This window comes from Thermobia domestica, chromosome 2 (assembly GCF_964235325.1).
Source record: "Thermobia domestica chromosome 2, izTheDome1.hap1.1, whole genome shotgun sequence".
NCBI lineage: Eukaryota > Metazoa > Arthropoda > Insecta > Zygentoma > Lepismatidae > Thermobia > Thermobia domestica.
The window spans coordinates 200,140,590-200,166,468 of NC_137455.1; the positions used below are offsets into that span (position 1 = coordinate 200,140,590).

At 32.7% G+C, this 25,879-nt stretch overlaps 1 protein-coding gene across 1 annotated transcript in view; it reads right to left on the reverse strand.

Annotated features, from left to right (window-relative positions):
- LOC145678353 (uncharacterized) overlaps positions 1–22,836 on the reverse strand; it is a 241,160-nt gene extending 218,324 nt beyond the window's left edge. Inside the window, exon 1 of the mRNA XM_081748404.1 lies at positions 22,768–22,836. Within this exon, the coding sequence (XP_081604530.1) occupies positions 22,768–22,821 (54 nt within the window). The 5' untranslated portion in view covers positions 22,822–22,836. The remainder of the gene's footprint in view (positions 1–22,767) is intronic.
- Between the last annotated feature and the right edge of the window lie 3,043 nt (positions 22,837–25,879).

The following is a 25,879-nucleotide window of genomic DNA, read 5'->3' on the forward strand; positions in this document are numbered from 1 at the left end:
GGATGAGCTCCTCAGTAACATCGTGGAAGCGGACTTTCAGAAAACTATTCATGCCATTATAGGCAATATCACTGTCAATTGACAGCCCTGCGCAATCAGTAAGGGAAAAAGTTGAACTTAGGGGTGCCACATGGTGATCGCCAAACAAATCACCATTGAGATGTGAAGTTCTCTGAGTTTAGGGAAGGTTTCCTGTATCAGATTATCCCTTCAAATGAAAAATGGATTTATTACTACAACCGTAAATAGTCATGACAATGGTTGGATTCTGAGGAACGTCCAGGACGTTTCCAAAACCCATAGACGGTGGTGCATGGTGGATGAGATTCATCATGTATTCCTCAGGCGTGGTGAAACCATCAATGTAGATTGACATATTGAACTTCATGATATGTATTGCAAACTTGCTTGCAAACATCCAATAATGGTCAATAACCGTGGGATGCTCATGCTGCACGACAATAGTAGCGCAATTGACAATGGAGGCTCTAAGTTGCAGTACTAAACCCTTTCTCACCCATGGTACTTTCCATATATCTCTCCCAATCGTTATCACTTTTTCCGTAATCTCGATCACGTCGTGGGAGAGAAGACCTTTGCTCATGATCGGGCGGTGCAACGTGCAGTTGAGGGCTTCTTCGCATTGCAGACTCCAGATAAGTTTCGCCAAGGAATCCAGTCTTTCGCTGAGCAATGGCAAAAGTCTGTGGTTGCAGACGGCAACTATTTTGATTAACCAGGTATTGTAATATTCATTTCTTTGGACTTCGGAAATGACGCACTTGATACTGTCATTCCATTCTCACCAACCTAATACCTTTGTCGTTGAAAGTTTTAAATTAAGATGTAATCCATTTCGCTCTTCAAATCTCGCTTCACATCAATCTAATTAACCTTACTAACTAGCAAATTTACAAATTTTGTTTGCTTCTTGTAGGGTTATATGCACACAATTTATATGATATTAAAACTAGCATATGCTTCCATAAGTTACTGCGTTTAGTAGGACTGCGTGCATTAGTTCTGCAGTGCCTTTCATATTGAAATTCGTCTCAATTAGAAGTCTAGCACATCTTATTTAGGCATCTTAGTGAGCCACGCCGTCCCCTTTTTGTTTCGTTTCGGGGTCAAATTTCGAAAACACTGAAATATGTGTTTAACTATTTTAAATGAAAAATCTAAATACTAATTCTTACTCCTCTTTGCTTAAAGGATTTGGAGATATGAACACATTATAATGATTCTAATTACCATTTCCATTTTTCCACGTCGAGTTTCATAAAATCCTTCCTTAGTGATATCTTACGTCACAAAACCTACATACGGTCCAAATTCCAAGTCTCTAGGTTAAGTAGTTTGGTCTAGGCGTTGATCAGTTAGTCAGGATATAGTCTTTTATATGTAGAGATGCAGCTTACATCTGTTCGAACTATTGGCTTGCGAGCATTTTTTAAGCACACATTTTGATTGTTTTCCATTCTATCACGAAGATATAAGGCCTTATTAATAGGAAAGTTGATTCTGTACTAGTGCAATCAGTCATTACTACCATAAACGCTGCACGACTTAGTTTATCATTCCGGTGTAGATGCAATGTATAAATGAAAATGGTTGTCAGGATCTTGCTGACTTGTTACTGAAGGGGTACTGGAAATTCAAGACCGATCAACAGGTTGCTTTGAGAAGCTTCGTAGATACTACTAACGCACAGTCTCCATGCTTTCCTTCGAAACAATCAACCGTTGTTCCTCCCGTTCTAGACAATTCCAGTAGATTTAAACTTTACAAGCCATTGCCTAATGCTTCTCACAGGTGGAGGCGTCTTCTTGTTACACTTTTCAAACAGTATTTGCACTCAGAGAGTTTTAAAAATGTTTCTGGCTGATATTGTGCTCACGGTCAATTGCTTATCCACCATGCCCATCTCTTATCAAAGATAAATTAATTCTAGAAGAAAGAAATGTACCATTTTTATATCTTCAATAGCGAAAATTTGTACGGCAGTGCTTCCTCCATAATCTCGACTCATACGTTTATGGTGTTTTACAACGCAAGATGATTGAAAGTGGTTTGTTTGTTATCCCCTTCTCATCCATACTGATCAATTCTTTCTTTACTCCTTGGATTTGAAGAATAAGTACGAATATTCATTCACTAAATATGGTTGACAAATTTTACCACAATAGTGCGCGTACTTTTGGTGCACAGGCTCCAGGGTTCGATTCCTGGTGAAAGACCCTTGAAATTTAACGCATTATAGTCCTCAAATTCCACCTTAAACTGTACGGCTACGTTCATACAGCCCCAGTACTGAAAAGGAATGCTAAACTTAAACCAATCAAACAATCAAATTTGATCATGAACTTGCGCTGCAGATCTATAGCCACAATTCAAAGATATGAGAATGTATTTCAGTGGGACAGACAAGAGACGTCATTGAACAAAAAACTTTCCACGTTGAAAGAATGCTTCCGAAAAAATAAACCAATTTGAAGTATTGTGGCAGGTAAACAAATCCAGAAAAACTGTCATAAAAAATCATAACATTTAAAATAATTAACACAACCACACATCCCTAATTTATCTATTGGAAATTCAATTATTTCTGAAAAAGGGACTTCCTATACATTCTCCAAGATGATTCAGGATAAGTTTTCCCTTATTCATCTACTGGACGTCCACAATCAATCCTAAAAATAGGTCCTTCATTCATCCACTGAGTAACGATTTTTTTTTTTTTTTTTTAAATGTGCACCTTATTTATCAACTGAAAACTCACAAACAATTCTTTAAAAAGGCATTTGTGACTAAAGAGAAGGTCGTGGTTTCGGCACTCAAAATGGATCAGCTACAGATCATAATTCACTTTCATTTGTCATACATCAGGTTTAGTGTACAACTACGTAACTTTAAACTAAATATTTCATTCCGCTTCAAATATTGAAATTTTGAAATTCATTATTAATGCTTTAACATTAGAATTATTGAATCCGAATCATTTGAGAAGCTTAAGACTTAACTCATGAGCTATAACTTGAAATGTAATACAATAGGTAATTAGTGCACTTGGGTTGTACTAAGATAGACAACAAAAGCTTTAATTGTGGATTCCGAAGAGCTGAAGTCGCAAACCTAAAATATGTGGATCAACTTTAGTCTATGTTTTATTATTTTTAGTGTCACAAAAAAAACTCGTATTCAGAACTTCATAGCAGAAAATTAATTACAAATACTAACTTAAAACAGATATTGTCCTTTTATTAGTGTTCTTATGGATACAGACTCTTAGTTTCCTTATAAACACATCTTCATAGTTCAGTAGTTCTTATTAAGGTCAGCGAATCCTTCATCCCTTTTATGCAATATAGAGAGTGTTAATATTTCAAAATTTAACCTAAAACTAACAATTTCTAACAACTAACATTTAACTTAAAACTAACAACTAACAGTTTAACTAACAATGTCTGTAGAGTGAATTAGATGAATACGACATCTTGATGTTAATATTGAAAACATAAAGATTATTAATCTTACTCCTTGTTGAATAAAAATGGTCAAATTTATACCATTGTTAAATTAAGTTCACCTGTAATTTAGCACAATTTGAAGTGAAATGAAATTTTTAGTTTTACGTCCCACAGTTATGCACCGAAGGCTAAGGAAGATGGTGATGATGATAGTAAATGAAATGGTGGAATGAAAAATGTGGGAAAAAACAGAAGAACACAAGGTGTTTGTCTACACCGCAAAATCCACTTTCCTGTACAATTTTTAGGTAGACTTATTTCAATATCAAAATTTTTCTCATCACATATGTACAAACAATTTTAATGTTTCTCTAAATTCTGTTTAAATTTACGATGCCTGAAGTTCTTGTTTTAATTGTTTCTACGCCCTATTTCTGGAATAAATATTTCGTACTATTTGATCAGTATTTTATCAAATTGATCTGTACTTATTTTAACATAAAATCATTTTACTTTTTACAAGTAATTTAAGTTTTATAAGTAATTATTAATGCATACATGTTTAATTATGGTCAAGTGTGAGAATATTAATTTCAAATTACTTTTACGCTTCGAGGGAGTCAACAGACGATCTCACGATCATGTGCATATATGTTATGTTAACGTTATTAGATGCATAACCAAGCTATATGACCTTTCTTAGATCTCTAATCAGATAAAATATATAAGACAACTAAGATATCATGTAGTCATGAAACTAAAATGAAACTCTTCGCTGCATGAATCAGATTAATATCTTCGTAACAGTATCCTCTACAGTAGTACAACGCACAGTGATCTCACATTCACATATGAGAAACATGTTGTATATGCGCATGTATATAATTATTGTATGTACAGTACATGCTAGATGTGTGTGTGCTTTGTCTGTGTATTCTCGTGTTTTCTGATGCTTTCAGTCACGACGGGCGGTATGCATATCAGCATATGAGAGATAGTTACACTTTGTTGTTTTGCTAACATTATTAATTTTCTAACTGTATCATGTTTATGTTTACAAATAAACATTTTTTTTCCGAAATAACTGAAAATTGAAAACAGAAAAGTCTTCTTCCCACATACTTCTTTGTGCTTTTACTTTTATTTTTACTACTGAGATTATAACATCAAATTTTATTTTACTATATTGACTTGATAGCAGCTGATCCTAAATACCAAAATAACAATGGGCTCCCTTTATAAACAATGAAGGATGAATGGTGGTTCAATGGTAGAACCCTAATCTCTGGTGTGAGGAATTCCCAATTCGATTCCGAGCCATACGAGTTTGTGGTGAAAAGTTTCGAGTCTAGTTGGTTCTCTCGAGGTTTTCCGGTTTTTTCCCATGTTCTCACTCTACCAATTCATTTATAATCATACCATTTAATTAGTCATCCGTCCCTCCTTTAGCCGAAAGAGTACTTCTGTGTAAACATGGGACATTAAGTTAAAGATTTTATTGCACTTAATTATAAACTATGATGAAAAAATTATCTTGTTAAATGAGATCCGATAAATAATAAGCAACATAGGAAACTAATCATGTAAAAGATATAACTCAATAATAGAGTACCTTCCGTCATTTCATTCACAACAAAGTTTGTAACAATAATTAAATGTTCCTACGTAAAAATAAAACTATGTACTGAAATTGTGATCCTAGTTGTGTAGAGAGGACCATTTATATCTCCGCTCAAAGATGAAAGTACAAATACTTAGGAAAAAAGGGTATTTACTACATAAGTTACATGATTCTCTTTCAAAATTCCACAAAACAACTTGTTTCATATTCATTAACGTTATTGGTCATGTAACCAGAACACCCGCAAAATAATTCAATTTAGCACGTCGAACTTACAGCAAAGACTTAGTTCACATATAGTTTATTCAACAGTGGAAATATACAGTAGTAGCATTACATTTGATTATTTTATAATTGCTGTAAGTTATTTTATGTAACAGCACAATAATACTCAATTTAATTTGAATAGTTTATATTTATGATGTATTTACTTCTAATATATATGATGTAGAAACAATTTAATATGAATCCCCGTAAAATGATGTCCAATGACAGTATGGAACATAAAAGTAAAATATTTTTACTTTACAGTTTGTGTGCATGTGGTCTATGTTTATGCGTCGTTCCTGATACATTTTTGTGAACATTATTCGACATGCACTGGTATTGCATAGAAATAAATAGTTTAAATTCGGTTCGAAAAATCTTTAAAATTTATTGAATTTTTTAAAAAAGGATTGAGAGTATTCTTTAAAAAATAATTGTTCTCATATAATTACTATTAAAGAGTTCATTTTAGATTTGTATACACAACATATCTGAAATTGAAGAAATAAATAGAAACTAAGTTAAAAATTAGTCTGTACGTAGATAAACTGAAAACCAGGGTTCGCAAAGCAAATAGTCACTGCGAAAATTCCCAATTTTAATGCTAACCTTGCAGTAGTACAATGATTGATGCAATGCTTGTAACGTACGGAAAAACACTTCGCTTTGTTAGCATTCCTCACAGTTCTTGATTCCATATAAAGAAGTGTGCAGCATAATGGCTATTTCATGTATACTTAAAAAAAAGGAATTACCAGGATGAATCACTTTCAAAACAAGCATATGCATAGAAATAAAAATGTCGTTAAGAATTTATGCGATGTAATAACGTCCAAAGTTACGTTTATATTTGATTGATTGGGTATTAGCACTTCCTGCTTCCCTGAGGAAAATTTATTTGAGATCCATATCACGTAAACTATCCTGATACTAGTAAAATACATCCTTAATAAATTTTATTAGTTTTGTATTGTATTATTAATATTTTAGGAACAGAAGAAGATAGGTGATTATATTAAACTTATTTATTTATTTACTTATTTATTAATAAACAGTCAATTATACGGACTTCCTCCCATGACCCTAATGTGTGCATATTTGGTGAGCTCGATTCTAGTTAGTGAGGTATACAATTATTGATATTAACTCAAAATGATAAGCAAATATTTCGTTAGCAACTCTTCAAGACGACTAAGTCAGAAGGGGTAACTTACTGGTCTGGGGATGAAACTTTTACACTCAAATGAGAATAGGGATTAAGGGTGTTGTAATCGTTATAAAAGAAAACATCATATTCTAGATTTTAACTGATTTACACTTCCGTGGTCTCTACACAGTGAGGTGTCCACGAGATAAGGGATGAGGCTGTCTCGTTTGGAAGTGTTTCTATTTCTCTTGGAAAAGCTCTATCTCGTCTTGTGGGCAACCCAATCCTCAGGAAAAGTTATGTTCACTTCATTTCCGATAGTCTGTTTGTCCGCTTATCCGTCGATATGTACTCAGGCCTAGAGGTCACCCAGTTTACTGTATCGAGACCAAATTTTAAATTTATATAGTTTTAATGGGATCTCCCAGGGAGGAAATTTTCGAGATTTTCTGCCCAAAAATAATAATATAATTTACTAGATGAAATACAAATCGCAATTTTCAAGAAACGGGTCTAATTATTTTGTTTTCACTGTCAAAAACATAAATACTTCATTAACAACTTTATACTATATAACAAAATTCATTTTTCTTACAGATTTCCAATGTAGGGAGTTTGCCTGTGTGGTTGGTTTTATTTCTTAGACGCTTTTCTTGAAATTGACTGACATTTTTGTAATATTTTCCATAAGTATTTTCCATAAGTAATTAAATACAAACTTACTATTTGCTGAGCAAAACAATATATTTACTTTTTTAAAAAACTAAATACTTGTAACAGTTTCGGCAACTAACCTTTTTTGGCTAACGCTGAGACATCTTGCTTTTGATTGGCTCCTGACGTAAGCCAATCCCATTCAAGTATACTGATTTTAAATTTCTATATAGAGGTTTTCTATTGTTGCCAAATACACAAAATGACAGTCTTAACTAAACTAATGTAAACTAACAATTAATTAACTTATATATATATATATATATATATCACATATAAATAATTATATATATAAATGAATAAACATATAAATACTCATATACATAAAATGCACACATATACAAGATTGTACCTAGGTACATTAGTTCTGTATATCATAGTGTCTGATGAAGCCAAAAAGGTTAGTGGGCGAAACTGTCACAAGTATTTAGTTTTTTAAAGTAAATAAGTAAATACATATATTGTTTTGCTCAGCAAATAACAAGTTTGTATTTAATGGCATTTTTGGTATTTGATGAATAACTATTTCATTATTTGCCCTCCGTCTTTTTCTGAGGAACCAAGAAATACTAATAAGATGTACTTTCTATGTTGTCTGTTGTAATTTTGTTCATATTTCTTAAATAAAATTCCGGTATGGTTTATGATTTAATTTAAGAAATGAGAGGGAAAATGCTCCTTAATTTGGCTGAACCTTTAATTGTAATTACCTTCATATTGTTCTTTTCTCGTTTACTGTTATTAAGACATCTCGTTGGTTTTCGGTTCTACTGAGTTAACTTTCCTACATTCTTCTTCATACCCATATTTGGAAAGCCTATAAGTGTTTCCTATCTCATTTTACAAAGCGATCCTATTCCTGGTTATAGCGAGACCAGAAAAAGAACATCTTTGAAAATTGACATTTTATTTTCAGATACTTCAATATGCTTATTTATAATATTTTTGAGAAGCTCCAAAACCTTTTTTCTCCAAAAAAAAAAAAAAAAAAAAAAACGAACATTATAAAGATGGCCAGGAAAAAGAGATCTCTATATAGGCATAATCATCTTTTAAAGTTAGTTCTCCCTACTTTTTGCCTGGTTTAACTAATTCTACCTATGATTATAAATAGGTTTACAGTTTTTTAAAGGAGAGTTTTCATAGAAAAACGAAAGGAAAATATGCTAAAATTAAGCGAAAAAGGGCAAAAGAAGAACTACACATATCTATAATCTCTACAATATAATTTATCTCGTATGTTTAATAAAATACATATTTATAATTATTAGTTCTCACCAAAGAAAGGAAAAATATAAAGCTGTTATACTTAACAATATTAAGAATTTATGATTCGATATTTCTATTTGGAGATCAAACGTATTTTTGGATGTTCAAATTTCTTTTTACATCCATGGAGACAGTGGGACAAACTTGCCATTCACTCAAAATAGCATCTGTGTAAAAGTTGGAAATTGGACCATTTTGGAATTTTACTGAATACTAACCTCAAGGTTTTCTTTGTCAAAACCATTTAACTGATGCCTAACAAAGGTACATAGGCAGCTCATTGTTCTTTCCCTAAGCGTTATTGTTCCAAGTTTTCAATGTCAGCAGTCACATATTTGTAACCTTAGACACAAAGCAATTCTATCTAGAAATCAGGAGTCTTCTCTGGTTGAAGAAGTTACTGTGCCTTGGAAGTTGCACTGCATGATTCGGATTTAGAGAAAGCACAAACTGCTTGATTTTGTTAAAATTCTAACTCAAGAAGTCACATTCAGTCCATGATAATCAGGAAATTTGGAACACAATTTTGAAAAATAGCAGTAAAAGAAAAGGAAAGGGGATTAGGGCCAGGTTAGAGGAATTAGGGGATAAAAGGACCGAAAAAGAAAAAAAAGATGTTTGAAAATTACCTCTATTCCTAAATAGAAACGGTATTTGACACGTCGGGTACTTTTGGAGAGTTTGTTTCTACCCTAAGAGAAAAATTTGCGCATCTGAAAGTTCTAACCCTAACTATAAACTATATTTATGAGTGATATCGTCACGAAAAATAAGTCTTGTGTGAGAAGTGTTCATTTTGATTGAATATCACTCGGGTACTCGTTCATCGACCTACAAGAATCTTTCGTTTATATAGAGTTTATGTTCAAAGATGTATTAATTGGTTTAGGTTTAATGCCCTTTTTCACGAGACGTGGGTTTACAGTTTAACATAGGGATTTCAATCACATGTATCCCCATCGAGCTCAAAAGTTGAGGTCAAAGAGCTATGGCATTGAGTGCACGAGGTGTGACATTCGACATCTCAAGTTTCGACATTTCCGGTCTAGGATAACTAAGAGAGATTTCTATTGTAGCGGAAAATTTGGTAAAAATCGGGATAGTAGGGCATTTGGTCAAAATGACAACTACTTACCTAATTAGAATTCTACTATATCAAAACATATCACGTGTTATTGAGTTTCTATTATTAAGATTACCTTGAGTCTATGTAAATTACAATAATCCTTTCATACTTATTAGACCAACAATGCATGACTTAATGTATCTAATTATTCGTCACTATTTCTCAACTATATATATAAGGTGACACAAATTGCATGGATAAGTATTGGAAGGAGAAAAAATATTTGCATACCCTAAGGCAATATATCAGAGCCTGGAAGCATAACATGAAAAAATAAATAACTGATAGTTTCCTGTGTTTTCAAACCTAGGGCTATTGCTCCGGGTATATTGCTAGAGGAATGTCTAAATTGCCTACGGAAACAATAATGGTTGTTTTTTCTAGGAGAATTTATAAAGAGTTAAGATGCAAAAAATGTGGGTAAGTGGAAGAAATGAATAAGGAAGTAAATTAGAAAGCAGTAATCATCTAATTAAAAGCCCCAAATAATGTATTTTTACTTTAAATTGTAGCATGCACAGCTTACTGGGTACGCAAAAAAAAAAAAAAAAAACTTATAATACATGTGTTACTTGCTTATATTATTAAGTATTCCTTATAGTAAGAAAATTTAAGAGAATTTTGAAACTGATATAACAAATCAACGTTCCCATTAAATAAAACATATTTGCAAAACCATTGATTGGTAGTTGCTCGTGACTAAATGTTTGTCTTTATCCCTTTTGTGCCGAGATCTGGGTTTCAATCCCTGATAGAAGTACATGTGATATGTATCCCTTGTAAAACTGTAGGTCCATGTCTCATTTCCGTATTGAAAAAGAATTTTCATCTTTAAATATCATAACTACCTGATTTATTTTACTGAATATAAAATAAAACGGAATGGAATACTTCAATTAACGTGCCTTCACAGCTAAAGGGGAAAATGATGGCCTAATTATTATTAAGGAATGATGAAACACCTAATGGAAAGAAAGTTAAATAGGTGGAGTTCCAGGTTTACCGTCACCACCCTCCCTAAAATTTCCACTTCCCATACACCGCAATAAATAAATAAATAAATAAATCACTGTTCGGACACTTTTTAGGTCTTTACTTAACAAATGCCTAGAATATATCCTAACAGAGGTTCATAGGAATTTCCCTAAGAGTGTTCAAAATATACTTGAATTTTTGATATGTCTAATGAATATACGGGCAGAAACAACTTGTAATATGTAATGGCAACAATGTTTAAAAGTCATTTTCGTGCCCATATACTCGTTGGATCAGGTTCGAGTACATCTTGAACACTCTTAGGAAAGTTCTTATTAACTACCGTTCGGAGGCATTTGAGGAATTTTTTGTTTACTCAAAGAACATTTTTGGATATGCTAAATAATGACCAAAAGATCTTTCTAAAAGTGTTCAAACACTGATCATTTTTTGCAGTATATGAACTGTATCAAATTATGATCCACAAATACTCCTTAACTTTTACGTTATCTTCTCTCTCTCTCTCTCTCTCTCTCTTTATGTGACTCTGGTTTTGGATCTAGGGAATTCTCAAAGAAACCCCAAAGATGCAGTTGTTATCCCTTTCAAAGTTCACACATCATCTTGGAGATTGCCTTTCTCTTGCAACAGATGAGGAACTTCCATACTTTATGCTTCCTTTCCTACTTAAAGCTTATTTTTTTTTTACTGAGCTTATGTGAGTTGTGGACGTAGGTTATATGAGACGTGGTGGTGATCTCTAATACATTATAAAATTTGATAGAGATTACTTAAAATGTCTAAGAGGAGATTTGGAACACGAAAGTGAACCATAAAGAGTTTTTCTTCTTCGTTTCAGTGAACTTCAAAGTTGTCAATTTGAGGTAGCGTAATACCTGAAACTTAGCAAAATCTATCTTTCTCAAGCTTACATCTCAAGTTAATCACACACTCTTAGTTAATTTGAAGAACAGTTAATGAATTTTAACAACATTATAAAGCTTCTACAATAAGTTTTATTTCAAAGAAAATAACGAAAAAGAAGCAAATAAGAAAAGTTTTATTATGTTAATGCCTTATTTTTATTATTCTCAAAGAAATAATTGAAAGGAAAAATATAGCAAAAAAAGATAATAATAATAATAATAATAATAATAATAATAATAATAATAATAATAATAATAATAATAATAATAATAATAATAATAAATTTGAAATATTATTTGTCCTTTGTAATTCTTGATGAATTCCAAAAGTAATATACTTCAAAAGTCATCTAACTTTCGTGGAGCTTTTACATGACTTTCTTTAATTGCAAAGCAAAATACAAATACAACAACAATAATAAATGATCAGTTGTCTCCTCTTTGTTCACCCATCAATGCGAAAGTAGGAAATCTGTTTTACTTCTTGTTTATTTTGTTCTACTAATTCGCCTGTGAAAAATTTCTTCGCTGGAGGTATTTTCTCTTCTTTGGTTGAACTGTGCAGTTGATTATGAGCTAATACAACAACGTATAATTTGGAAGCCTGTTATAACAAACACTATTTATACCAAGAACGTTACCGGAAAGAAAAATCATGATTGTGCTAGTTTCGTCTCGCATTTCTGCCAGTACAGTCTCTCTCTTTATATATATATATATATCTTAGACGCAACGAAAGAGCACATTTTTTAGAAGTGTACGTTTTAAAGTATATATGATTTGATATATAACGCATGCTCTTTGATCAGGAACGTATTTTTTGCGAAACGTGAACTGGCTACTGATTTATTAAATACGAAAAAAATCGAGCCATAATGCACACTCAATGAGACTCAAAAACCCGTTCTGAGTTCATCCGTTAGTGCAAAGCAAGTCTCTGGAAGAAATTTCTGGTTGTCGCGGGATTACTATCAAACATTGGGATTCCATCACACAAAGAAAGGAAAAACAAATGACAACAATATACGACTTCAGGTAAGCAAAATTGCTTCTTTCTGATCAAAGAGCATACGTTATGTATCAAATCATATATATAAGCGTTTAAAACATGTACACTTCTAAAAATAATAATTGTGCTCTTTTGTTGCGTCTAAGGTATTTAATTTTGCACTCACACCACAGAATGTTACAAAAAGAAGTAATAGAAATAAAGAAGATATATGACAGAAAAAGTTAAGACTTTGTTGTCGGATATCTGGTCCTTATTCAGATCGGATATTTGGATCCAGTTAGCTAAGGACAGAAGTCAATGGATAGCTTTTGTAAATGTGGCATTGAACCTCTGGCTTCAATAGGCCGTAGAGTTATTTATATACACACAAATTTCTGGTTGTTGATAAAATTTCGAATTCATTAGTGTTCGATAAAACCTTCACACAATCATCCAAAACGGCTTTCCACGCATACGAAAAAATGTAGATTCACTGCACTTTATGCAAATCACTGGGTAAAATAATCGTTATTTCTCTTCCAACATAAATTTTCCCTAACTCGTACTTAAACCACATGTGTCAAAATTGAGGCCTAATTTATAATTTTCTAGCATCCGAAAATTGAATATTCACTTCTTTCTGTGGAAATTGTTAAGCAAAATAGTATCCATTACACACACATCAATAATAATAATAATAATAATAATAATAATAATAATAATAATAATAATAATAATAATAATAATAATAATAATAATAATAATAATAATAATAATAATAATAATAATAATACCTTTCTGAAACGACATCTAAATATCTTTTTACCAAAATTGGGATTTACTTAAATTTTCCCGTGTCACTAAACGGAAGACCCATCCGTTTAGATGGAAATTAATAAGCTAAATTTTTGGAGTCCAAGAAACGAATTTTCCAAAGACTTTTCACAAAGTTTTAATTGAAAAGCCATTTAACTGAGAAATATATGTTTTTTTTTTTTTTTTTTAAAATCCCGCTTACCTATGCGCCTATTATTCATTCGTAATGTGTCATTTCAGGACAATAACATTCACCTTCGCATGCCGGTTATTCTGTCCATCTGTTGTAGATGCCTCCAAAATTAGCATGTCTGTGATCCTCTAGTGTACTTAGTTTGCAATCTTGAATAATAAATGTAGTATTGCAAGTTTACGCTTAATATGTAGATTTGAAATATAGAAATAATCTTATGCAATGCTTTTTGAAACAATTTTATGTCGGATCGACAACATACTTTGCTGATACTGCATAGTATGTCAAACAGATTTCCTCAATAGATATTTACCTTATATACGCTTTCAGCTTTTGTGTGTATTAGTTTATAAATTAAAGCTCAAGATATATGATCTATCCTGTACAAACTCCTAAATATGAGAAATAATATACTAAATGCAAAATATAAACAAATATGAAAGAATATATTGATTTTCTTCTATATCGATTTCTAAAATAAATTCTCACAAGGTAACGCCCTAATTAAAAGAATTATTCTTATCGCAATATGACACATGGTGCATGTAATAAGACTATCCCGCAATCATGAGAAAACCATCCTGTCTAACTTGTTTCTTCCCTTGAAAAATATACAAGTACTAAAAGTTTTTGATATGTCGCATGTAATTGAGAAATATGTCTAGTTGTGTAAGTGTTTTGACGTTATAGTGTGCATAACAGTTGATCATACTAGATTTTTTCTTCAATTTGTCCGTAAGGCACATTTTTATTAGATTGAAATGACACGGTAGTATTGCAAGAACGTAGATGGAATTCACTGATACACATTAAGTTCACACTTTTTTTTTAACGAATAACTGTAGTTACTGTTAGATAAGGTAGTAAAAGGTACACATTTTTCTTTCAAGGGAAGAAGGTCTTTTCACTGATCTAGTAGTTATCACACATGCCTTTAGTGTATGAGATCCTGGGTTCGATACCTGGTGGAAGTGATTTTGGTTACACTTTATTCTTGTCGTATATAGCCTCGCTGCTGACGAAGGACGCAAATACAAATCAATCAATCAATGAAACGAGAAATGTGTTTAGTATCTACATGTGTCAAAGTCAGTTTCGATTTTTTTTGGGGGGGAGGTTCTAATAGTTAGTTATCCAAAATAAGATTCAATGGTAGTTATTTAACAATATTCCTCATATTCCTCTTTACTATGATTGTTGGGGATCTAGAAAGACCATAGACTAATATTATAAGTTTTATTTAATCCTTTTCATCTGTATTTTTAAGGAGATAATAATTTCACTGAATTTTAAAACAAGACTTCTATACACAAAACACCATTTCAGGGATAAATTGGTCACTATGTTCACCTATCATCTGACTTGACCAGTAGTTCTTGGTGAGGAACCAGTCTTCATTAGTTTACTAAATGCATTTGGAGAAGTAAACATAATTAAATGAGTAGAAATTGATCGCCGTCATATTGATCAGTTGTGGAAGACATCGTAGGTTTTATCGCAAGTCATTAGAGTTTGTAATGGATAATATTGTATATACAGAGTTTCTTTCATTCTCTCATTCAATTCTATTAATTTTGCATTATCGTTTATTTGGAATTATGATCTGTCTTCCTTAATCTTATGAACATAATCGTGAAATGTTAAATTAACGGTTTTGTTTCATTTAACATAATAATAATAATAATAATCACCTTTGCCTTATGCATGCCTTTTATTAAATATATTATTTCTTCTTATTTTATTACTCAAATATTTCATCGCAAGTTACTGGAACCAATAGGCTATAGGAAGAACTATTGAAATTGAAAGGTAAGATTTATTTTGAAAAAGTTTACTTCAAAAATTTTTCATAACAAAATACACATCAGGGCATTACATTGGAATTGATGTTTTGTGTTATCCTCAAAACTTATTTCAATCCCTATTGTGTTTGGAAAATATCAAGAAGGAAAAGGAACAATATAGAGAAACAGTACTAAAAAAAAGTTTTGCTTCAAAGTTTAGCGAATATAAAGTCTGTCGTATTGTTAGTATTCTGTATTTCTTTTTTCGGTCAAACTTAATCTCATTGTCATTGTTATTAATAGTTTTGTCATTCGAAAATAAAACGTTCAGCATATGTTGAAAATATTGTAAATATTCTTAAAGAAAATAAGACGGACTAAAACATATCTAAAAGTTAAGTCATGAACATCACTTATTCTAAATATCCATGTTGTTTTCAGATTATGATTTGATATTTAATAAAATTGTTAACGCTATTGTGCAATGCAATGAAAATGGCGTTAACTGAAATAAAGTACTGTACTGAAATCTGAGATATTAGACGGCTAATGACGTTACATTAAATTATTACTATTATTATTAAATTTATACATTTGATGTTAATATCACTAAAATAATCACAAATTTAAAAATTTAATTTTGTCTCGATATTGTACTTAGAGTTTTGTTGATAATGTCAGAATTGTTGAATGTGTCGGGCCACAGTGACACCCAGTGATGGACTTAATAATTGAAAAGGCCATGATACTTAAGTTTTTACTGAATTGTCTGTTCTCTCTCCTTGTATGGTCCTACTTTCAAGAAAATTGTTAACTTTTCTCTTCTTAAATACTTGAAAATTGTGAAAGAAACACTTCCATAAAACTTACATTATAGGCCTAATTGCACTCCCCTTTACCACTTCTTCTATTCTAACTATCCGTTCGCTCAAATGTAATTTCCTTAGGAAACTTCCATTTTCCATTTAGGAAACTTCCGGATGTCTTCTCCATTTTCTTTCTAATTACAAATTTCCAACTCAATCCGCGAAAATCCTTCTCTATATCAACAAACACTAATAACTTTTTAAACCGGTTACTCTTAATAAACTAAGTGATTGAGGCCATTTCTCCTCCAAATGAAGTCCAAAGAAATTTCTGTAATTCTTCTAATATAATCCCTCTGACATTGTTATCCGAGGGATGATACTGGAAAAATGAATAAAATGAATTTTATAAAGACCGAAATGCTTCTTAAGAGGCCTTATCCCGGCGAAATTAAAATACTGCTAATTTTACAGTAATTATGTGATATCTTCAAATAGATAATTGAAATGTAGAACAAGAGCGCCCTAGACAATATTATTTTGCGTGAGGTACCGTTATCACAAGTCACCTAGTGGCTTTCCGTTTTCAGCTGTTTAGAAACAAGAAAATAAATGCCGATTTTCAAAATGGCTCGAAATCGAAAGCAGATAAGTGAGTCGTGATAACGGTATCTTTTGTAAAATGATATTATCTAGGGCGCTCTTGTTCCACATTTCAATTATCTTTGATCTATTTGAAGATATCGCATAATTACTGTAAAATTAGCGGTATTTTAATTTCACCGGGAGGCCTCTTAAGCTAAAGGAGTCGAATTATAGAAAACGAATGATTGTGAGTGATTTGATGGAATAATAATATAGGAGGAAATGGGAAAACTCCAAGTAAAGCTACAGATAGACAATCACAAATTCACATGGTCTGGAATCGTACCAAGGACCCCTTGCACCAAAGATGAGCGCTTTACCACTGAGCAACGTGCCTAAAGACAAACATCGGATTTTCGAGGGGATATTTATCAGTGAACTTAACTATGTATGGCATTAAAAGAAAAATATTCTATCATGAAAGAAAGGAAGAAACGATTATGGTGTATTTGAGTTTAGCAACCCTCTCAGAAGTGAGGCTAAAATTATATGAGATGTGGACTTACAGCTTAAAATGGGATCAAACTACATGAGCTCATATGCCGGAGACGTAGCCACGAGGGAATTTAGGAAAGATAACACAATGATACACTTTTTTGTTGCAAAAATAGCCCACTTCAGTAATAAATTATGATTATAGATACATCGCATTTTTCTATCCATTTTCTCTTCGTTTGCATCGCATTTCTAAGGTTTTGTATAAGAAACTGCGACCCGATACTGCTTTATATACAGGGTGTTCCGAAACAACACCGACAATGTTTGGGAAGTGATTCCTGACACCAAGATAAGACAAAAGGTATGGACCAACCTGGGTGCTTTCTTTCGGAGTTATAGGCTGCCGAAAACTTTAAAGGTCCATAGCCCCAAAACTATGGGATCTACCGTAGTCGGATCAAAACTTCACTTATTAATTAATATGTGCCCTATCCAAAAATCCATGTTTCAGAATCCTAAGATACTCAAACAACAGTTCTTAAGGAGGGAGTTTGGCTAAGGGCTTATAACACTGTTCAACATTTTTTTTTTTTACTTTTTATTTTTTTACAGAAACGAAATTAGCCGTTCTTCATTGATTTTTAGCCACAGAACGCGAAAATCGCACTTAAAATTCTGTCCTGGCTCAGTAATTTAGTGTTTTATATTTTGCATATAACGCTATGGGACATTATAAGTACATGATTTGAAATTATTGTTTTACACGGTACAATGTGTCGTTCTTGACAAGTATTTGCTGCATATTCGACTTGGCTACGTTATACGTTATCAACAGCTAGTGTGATCGTCTCATGAGTCACGTGACGCAATGATTGCAAGTTGCAACTACCTCCAGTTAATCGTATTTGTGGAGTGCTTCAAGCAGCAGTTTGGCCGACTGTTTGTGTTACTGGTGAACCAGCAGTTAGAAAGTAGTGAGTGAGGACATTATCGCTGTTGTACATATTGTTATCATTGCGAAGTGTCAGTGATTCAAAAAAGTGCAGCAATGCCCTGTGCTTGTAAAAATTCGGTGGACAGTGTGTGCTACATATGTGCGGGCGTGATTAGTGGCTCCAGGAAGCGGCCATTGACTGATGCAGTGCGAAGAGCATATTTATTATACTTTGGGTGTCATTTTGGAGACCGGGATAAATCATGTGCTCCTCACGTTTGTTGTACGAGTTGTTCATCTACTCCTGGATGCATGGGAATGCCTGGATGCATGGAAAGAATGTTTCCATGCGCTTTGCTGTGCCCGCCATTTGGCTTGAACCAACAAACCATAGTACAGACTGCTACTTTTGCATTCTACCATGCTTGAAGAAAGGTATAAATACGAAGAAGAAGAGGAAGATCGGATACCCAGTGATACCAGTTCGTCCAGTGACCCATGGAGAAGAATTACCTATTCCCGACCCCCCGGCTACCATTCCGACGGAAAGTGATACAGAATGAAAGTGAAGGTGAACCTGCTCCACATACCAGTGACACTGATCCTTCATTTGAGCCGAAAACCAACTATCTTGAACCACACCGGCTCACACAAGCGGAGCCTCATAACCTGATTAGAGATTTGGAACTGCCCAAGAATAAAGCTGCGCTCCTAGCATCTAGGTTACAGCAGTGTCACCTCCTTGAGAATACAGTTAGGGTATCAACTCTACGCGATCGATAAAAAGATCTTGCAAAATATTTCTGCTGCACCGATGAGTTCGTATTTTGCAATGATGTTCCAGGTTTGATGCACAAACTGAAGATTCCGTACAAAGTAGAAGGAGGCTGTTTATAGAGCCTTCAAAACAAGCCTTACGGCTGTGCTCCTGTACAACAGTAAGGAGATATCAGCATCAATCCCTGTTGCTTATGCTCCCCTAGGTAAAGAAAGTTATCCCATGTTGGAATGCATTCTGGATCTTATAAAATATCATGAACACAAGTGGTTAGTTTGTGGTGATTTTAAGGTGATCGCAATTTTGCTTGGTCTACAGGGTGGCTATACAAAGCACAGTTGCTACATATGTGAGCGGGATAGTCATGCAAAGAATATCCATTACATTCAAAAGGAATGGCCGCGACAAACAGCTTTGTTGTCAGGCGAAAAAAAATCAAATGTACCTCTCGTGAATCCACAAAGCATTATGCTACCACCATTGCACATCAAACTGGGACTCATGAAGGCATTAGTGGAGGCCATGAACAGGAATGAACGTGCATTGGCATATTTGTGCCAAAAGTTTCTGCGTCTAAGTACAGAAAAGATTAAGCAGGGAGTACCACAGGATTCTGAATCATGGATTTTTGGGTAGGACACATATTAGTTCCTATATGAAGTCTTGACCCGACTGCGGTTAGTCCCATAATTTTGGAGCTATTAACCTTTAAAGTCCATTTATTCATATTTTCTGCAGCCTATAACTCCGAAAGGAAGCATTTGTGCATCCAAGTTGGTCTATACTTTTTGTCTTATCTTGATGTCAAGAATCCCTCTCAAACGTTGTTGGTGTTGTTTCGAAACACCCTGTATACTGAATACAAAGCTTGAAGGTATTGTTCTGCTAGCCTAGCTTTTAAGATTAATTTTCATCCCGTCATGTTAGAAGTGTAGACATAATAATGGTATTTCAATCCATTCTTTGTATTTGCTTCTGCCAAAACACATTCAAACATCACCTTAATGACTAAGGATGTGGTTACTGAGACAGAACTTAAGGATGCTGTATATAAGGAATCCCGTTGTAATATACCGCAATGATCTCTCTTATTCCTTCTATGTTTACTTCTGGATGAAAACCACACCCATATTTGATGTCTGTTTTTGTACGTAATTGCGCTCACGGTCACACAAAATACCAGTAGCAACCACAATAGAATGTGCACTAGCTTCCGTATATATTCATTCTAAAACCACAAACTTATCTCCACCCGTTTATATTATTAATGTATTGTTTTCTACATTGTAACAAACAACATTTACGTATTTGTTCCTACATAATTGTCCATCATGAGGACAGGAAACATTTATTTTTATTTTTTTAGTGCTTTGAACTTTTGCAATATTGATAGTTCCTGAAAGTCGTTTTACCTAATGCTAATTCCAAAGTCATTATTTATCGATTTGCACATAATCTTCATTTGTCCTAATTATTTAGTCCTGAGAGCAATTCTGTATTTCGAGAGAGTAATAAGTTAGAGATATTTTTTTGCAGAAAAAAGTCTTCTTTAACGGAGAGTTAAACTATTTACCTAAGTGTTATTAATTAAAATAATTCTTTTCAGTTTTATTTTCTGTTTTACATTCTTTCAATATCACATACACAATATAAAATACTGTGTTAAATCAACACGATGGCTCTGTGTTACCCTGTGTAAATTAGTACGGAATAAATGCAGTACGTTCAAAGGTATGTACATTTCATATTTGTGTATAATTCTGAAAATATGTGGATATCTGGCATATTGCAATTTCACAGACGACTCTGACTTTAGTAAGATGAATATATGTAAGTCGTTACTACTATTATTATTATTATTATTATTATTATTATTATTATTATTATTATTATTATTATTATTATTATTATTATTATTATTATTATTATTATTATTATTATTATTATTATTTTCGTACGAGAATAACGAATTATAAAAACACAGATCATCGAAAACAAAATATCAGTCAAATAAGAATGCTTATATTAGATGTATGGTTTGAGTGCTGTTAAAAGGTAAGCTCTAGCCCACTTACCCTAACTCTGTTCATACATTGAACAGAAAACGTGATAGTTTTTGTTTGAATAAACTACAAAATTTTATTGTATTTTTCGTCGACATTTCCACTAAAACTATGTGTCATAAAACTAGGGTATTCAGTCCTTAGCTTTTCTGTAAGAACATACTTTCCCTACGAGCTGTTGAAGGCACGTCAAATAATAAAACAAACTTACTTCGTTTCATAGCACATCAGTGTCATATCAAGCAAGCATGCTTAGTTACCGCACCCGTTATTAACTACCGCGTCCGCTAATGGCACTATTCGTGCAACATAACAGTATTAGTCTATCAATTGGTGTGACATTTTCATGATGAGAGCTATAGATTTCTTGATGATCACATGTTTTAAACTTAAGAATGAGAATGTTAGGTACAAAGCCACAAATTGGGGAACAATTCTGCTTTACGAAGAGTTTTATCGGAACGCCAGGACACAACCTCGTAATAAGGGACAATTCCGTAAAATATGGGAAGTATTAGACGAACCCTAACCCTAACGCACCTAAGTCAGTAAGTTAGTAGAGCAGGGGTAGGTTATCCATTTTCTTCAAATTATGGTTTACAAATATATACAGAAAAATAGAAATTATAAAATTAATCAGAGGGGATATATTAAAAATTAGGATTAGTGATACTACTACACATGTTTATACTGAATAATTATGACAAAAGTATGTATACATATGTTTATTTGCATACTCAATTAATTATCATGCGCTAAAAAGAAACTCTGACTTTTTATGTCAAAAACAGTCACTTACAGGGACATTACTTCTAGTACTTACTCCAGAAATGGAAAATAAATTATTATTATTATGACGTGAAGACATCAAACAGCTAGAACAAGTGAAGCTAAGAGATAAAATCATAAATTTCATTTACTTTTTACAGGAGAATTAGGAAATAAATACTTTTAAAGTTTGATTTGTTGTATGTATGACTGCGTATCCATTTAGAACTTTAGATGGTATAACAACCTCATAAATTCAATAAGATTGTATAAATCTTCCTGTGGCTTTCAGTTGAGAGACATTCCAACTACAATGAAATGACTAATTACAAAAGTAACCATCAGTGTTGTTGAAACAACATAAGACATTTTCAATGTATTATCCAGGACAAAGTAACAATTGGTAATAACTGGTATATCTATTTCTACTAATGTTATTAAATGAATTTCCTTTTTAATTGCATTAATGTATATATTTCTTTTCGTCAGACACATAATAACATTCAACACGAGTTCATAAATTTTATACAGTTAATCTTCGATTACGATCGAGTTTGGTTGCGATTGTCCGGTCGTAAGTCGACCAGATGGTAGATGACTATTCAATACTGTATAGAATACGATTTTGATCAATCGTCGGTCGACGATTTAGCTTACACTGGATTACATTTCGTACAAAATTGTTCATATTTCTACAGAAATTTTCCATGTTAATGATATATCTATTATTATTATTATTATTATTATTATTATTATTATTATTATTATTATTATTATTATTATTATTATTATTATTATTATTATATTACTACTATCATTATTTTTCTTCTTCTTATTATTATTATAGGTCATTGATAATGATTATCATCTAACACAACCTTTCCAACTGGTCGTAAGTATGGGTAATCGTAAGTCACGTCGACCATAAGTCGTCAAATGACTATTAAAATCAATGAAAACAGAAAAAATCGACAATTTAAATGTTATTTTGTTTGAGCAATTGAAGATTCACTTGCAAAAGAAAAAAATGCAAACTCACCTCCTCCAGGATAATGTCATACCACCCCAAAGAACTCGGATGTAGAATATCCATGATAAGTCAGAAGAATATTTCACCACTTAGGAACACAAAAAATATCTTCAATGAGAGTTAAAATCCACATAGACACATGCACACTAAACACCCACACAAAACACGATAAATACATTCATAAAATAACAAATAAAATTTAAACAAAAACTCAGATTGTCTTCGGTTAAGTTTAGCCACAAATGGAGAAGAGAGACAGCTACTGTTTCAACCCGTCCATAGTGGAAAAAACAATATTGTTAATATTTTTCCCCTCCTTCGTGCATGTGTGGTTCATACATACATACATTGTCCGCGTGGCCCAGAAACCTAAAGTCAGTAATCAAGTCGTATGTCACACTTCATAAATTTGTTCTTGGTAACAGTCAGTGAGCACGGGAAGAGCGGAACACTAATAAACCAGAAGCTATCCCTCTCCAATGATTTCCCCCTTGTGCTCACACACACATTTGGTAGATTCACACAATCGCAGCTACAAATAATGCAGTGTAGTAAGTAAATAGTTACTGCCAAAGAAAAAGGAATTCACTTGCACCCGTACTTACTTAGATCGTGTAGTTCTAGTCTAAAGTAGGAAGAAGATTGTTATTGCTAATTCTTCCGTAGAACTCAAGTCATTAATGCTATCAAGAGCGTGCCACTGGCATAATAAATACAAAAACAATAGGTTGAAAGGAAATATCCATATCATTAGAATTTATAAATCAACATAATACTATAAATAAGTATTTGCATATTTCTTTGGAAAGGAAGAAAAGTAATTACGTTGTAAAGTATTTTAGAAGGAAGTGAATACACATCAAGGTATGGTGTTCTAAGTGTGGCCACTAATCCAATAGAGTGGCCGCGCATTCACATTATCCATGCGTTTGCCGGTTTAATAAAATATTGGCAGTGAACTATTAGATTCTTCTTTTTAATCCTGGCAACACCTGTTATCTCGCTTAACATTCGGACGGGTATTTCAAACACAATGTGTAGTGGTCCATTCTCTGCAAAGTCTTACTTCCTTATCATCCATGCAAACACTTCGATTATCCTCATATGGTTCTAACAGGGAGATCCGGGTGATATTCGAAACTCGGATAAATTTAATGTGAAGAGGTCTATTGTTCGCAATTCGATTTTACACCCGAGCGGATGATCATATGGATAATGTGAAGGGTTTCTAAGGGCAGCGCATTTTTTATCTTATGGTTTACAACTGGAAATTAAGGAGCCAAATTGAAGAAATAAATTGAGACTGAAGATCAGGAATGTCACATATATAATTAGAGTTCTCCATCTGTACACGCCAATTGATATTTTGCGTCTAAAGTGCTTCCCTCAGATTGAGTTTACTTATTGTGAAGAAGCCAGAGTAAAATTCTGAGAAAGGTAAATATTTTGCATCCATATATTTGTACGAGGATGGCACATAACAATATGTCAGTTTTTTTTTTTTGTCTATTTTCTGATTTTTCGATCCGGTATTTGGTCACACTGAAATCTACATGGAGAAAACAATTGATATTTAATCCTTAATTAGAAATCCTCTATTTAGCAGAATATATTTCATTTCCACTAGTGAACTGAAAGTAACTTAAATTTAATGCATAAGGTTGTAATGTGCTTTCCTGTACAAATGTGTATATCATGTTTTGCCATCCTCGTATAGATATGTGAGCTAAATTGCAGTAAAATATTAATTTAAATTTAACATTCAATTTAATTAATTTGATCTGCAGGACTTGTTACTTCAGATATTTAAGCCATTGTCACTTCTTTAGTGACTAAAAAAATGAAAGTACAGCATCTGTTCAGTAATATATACCAACAGATTTATAGTAAGCATCTACTATTCAAGAAGTAAATATGGAATTGGAGAAATCAGGAAAACTGTCACTTCGAAAATCTTATATAAGATAAAGAAATGAATTCAAGCAATCATAAAATATTACTTCTATCATCTCGCAATGGATAATAGTGTGAGAAACTCGAGGAATCAGAGGCGTTCAGAGGAAAAGGAAATCGAGTCCAATTGCCCAAGTTGTGAGAAAAATAGACAAAGTTTGTGCGGTCCACTGGACGATATGAAAAAGTTAGTACTATTGTTTTACATTATAAGAGTTATTTTACAATATCTGGACATTAATCTTTTCAAGATCTGAAAAGAATTTTAGGTAGAGATCTTAAGGAAGAAATATGTCCAAAGTGACTGAAAGTGGACTTGAATTCCCTTGTGCACTGAACGCGCCAAATAGTACTCCAACTTTTTCAAAACAGATAAAGTCATGGAGAACTCAAGGAAAACTTCGATAATCTTGCAACGCATAAAGACGTGAGGAAGTCCGCGCAATCAAAAAAAATCACTGTAACCATCTTTCAACAGTGTATGTGAAAATCGAGAAATCAGAACAAATATCACTTCAAAAATCTCACGAAAGACATACATGTCTTCATTTTCTAATATAAATAAGTCAAAGAAGCTTTGATTTACCAATTACAAGCTGTAAAATCTGTAACTAAAAGTTTAATAGATATATTGCTATCATTATGATACATTTTACAACATTTGTAACTCTACAGGGCACTACATGCGTTGAAATTATTTTATTTTGCAAACCATATTATTTTATCGACGTAGATGTTTCTTTTTATATAAAAAGGAAAGGAGTTAAACACAGCTCCTTATTTACTTCGAAGTAATTTCTTAATTTAAAGTTATAGATTTTTGAAGGTTAAAAACAAATCTATTTCTTATTTCAAAGTCTGGTTACTAATTATTATGATCGGCACTTTGTGAGAGAAATTCTCATAAATTTAACAGGAAAGGTTTCCGCACAACAAAATCGCCTGAGTAGTTTTTTTGAGAAAATTTTCCGAAAAGAACACCTTCTGAGTAAACTACCCCTCTCGATTTCCCACAAATAAATAATCTATATCATATTATAGGATTGTAAATGAAATATTGATATAAGGAGAACAAGTAATGGAAATTAAAAAAAAAAACAATGTCAAAATTATATTTACTTTGCAAGTACATCCTCCTGGTAAGATACAGACAACCAGGTTGGTGTTT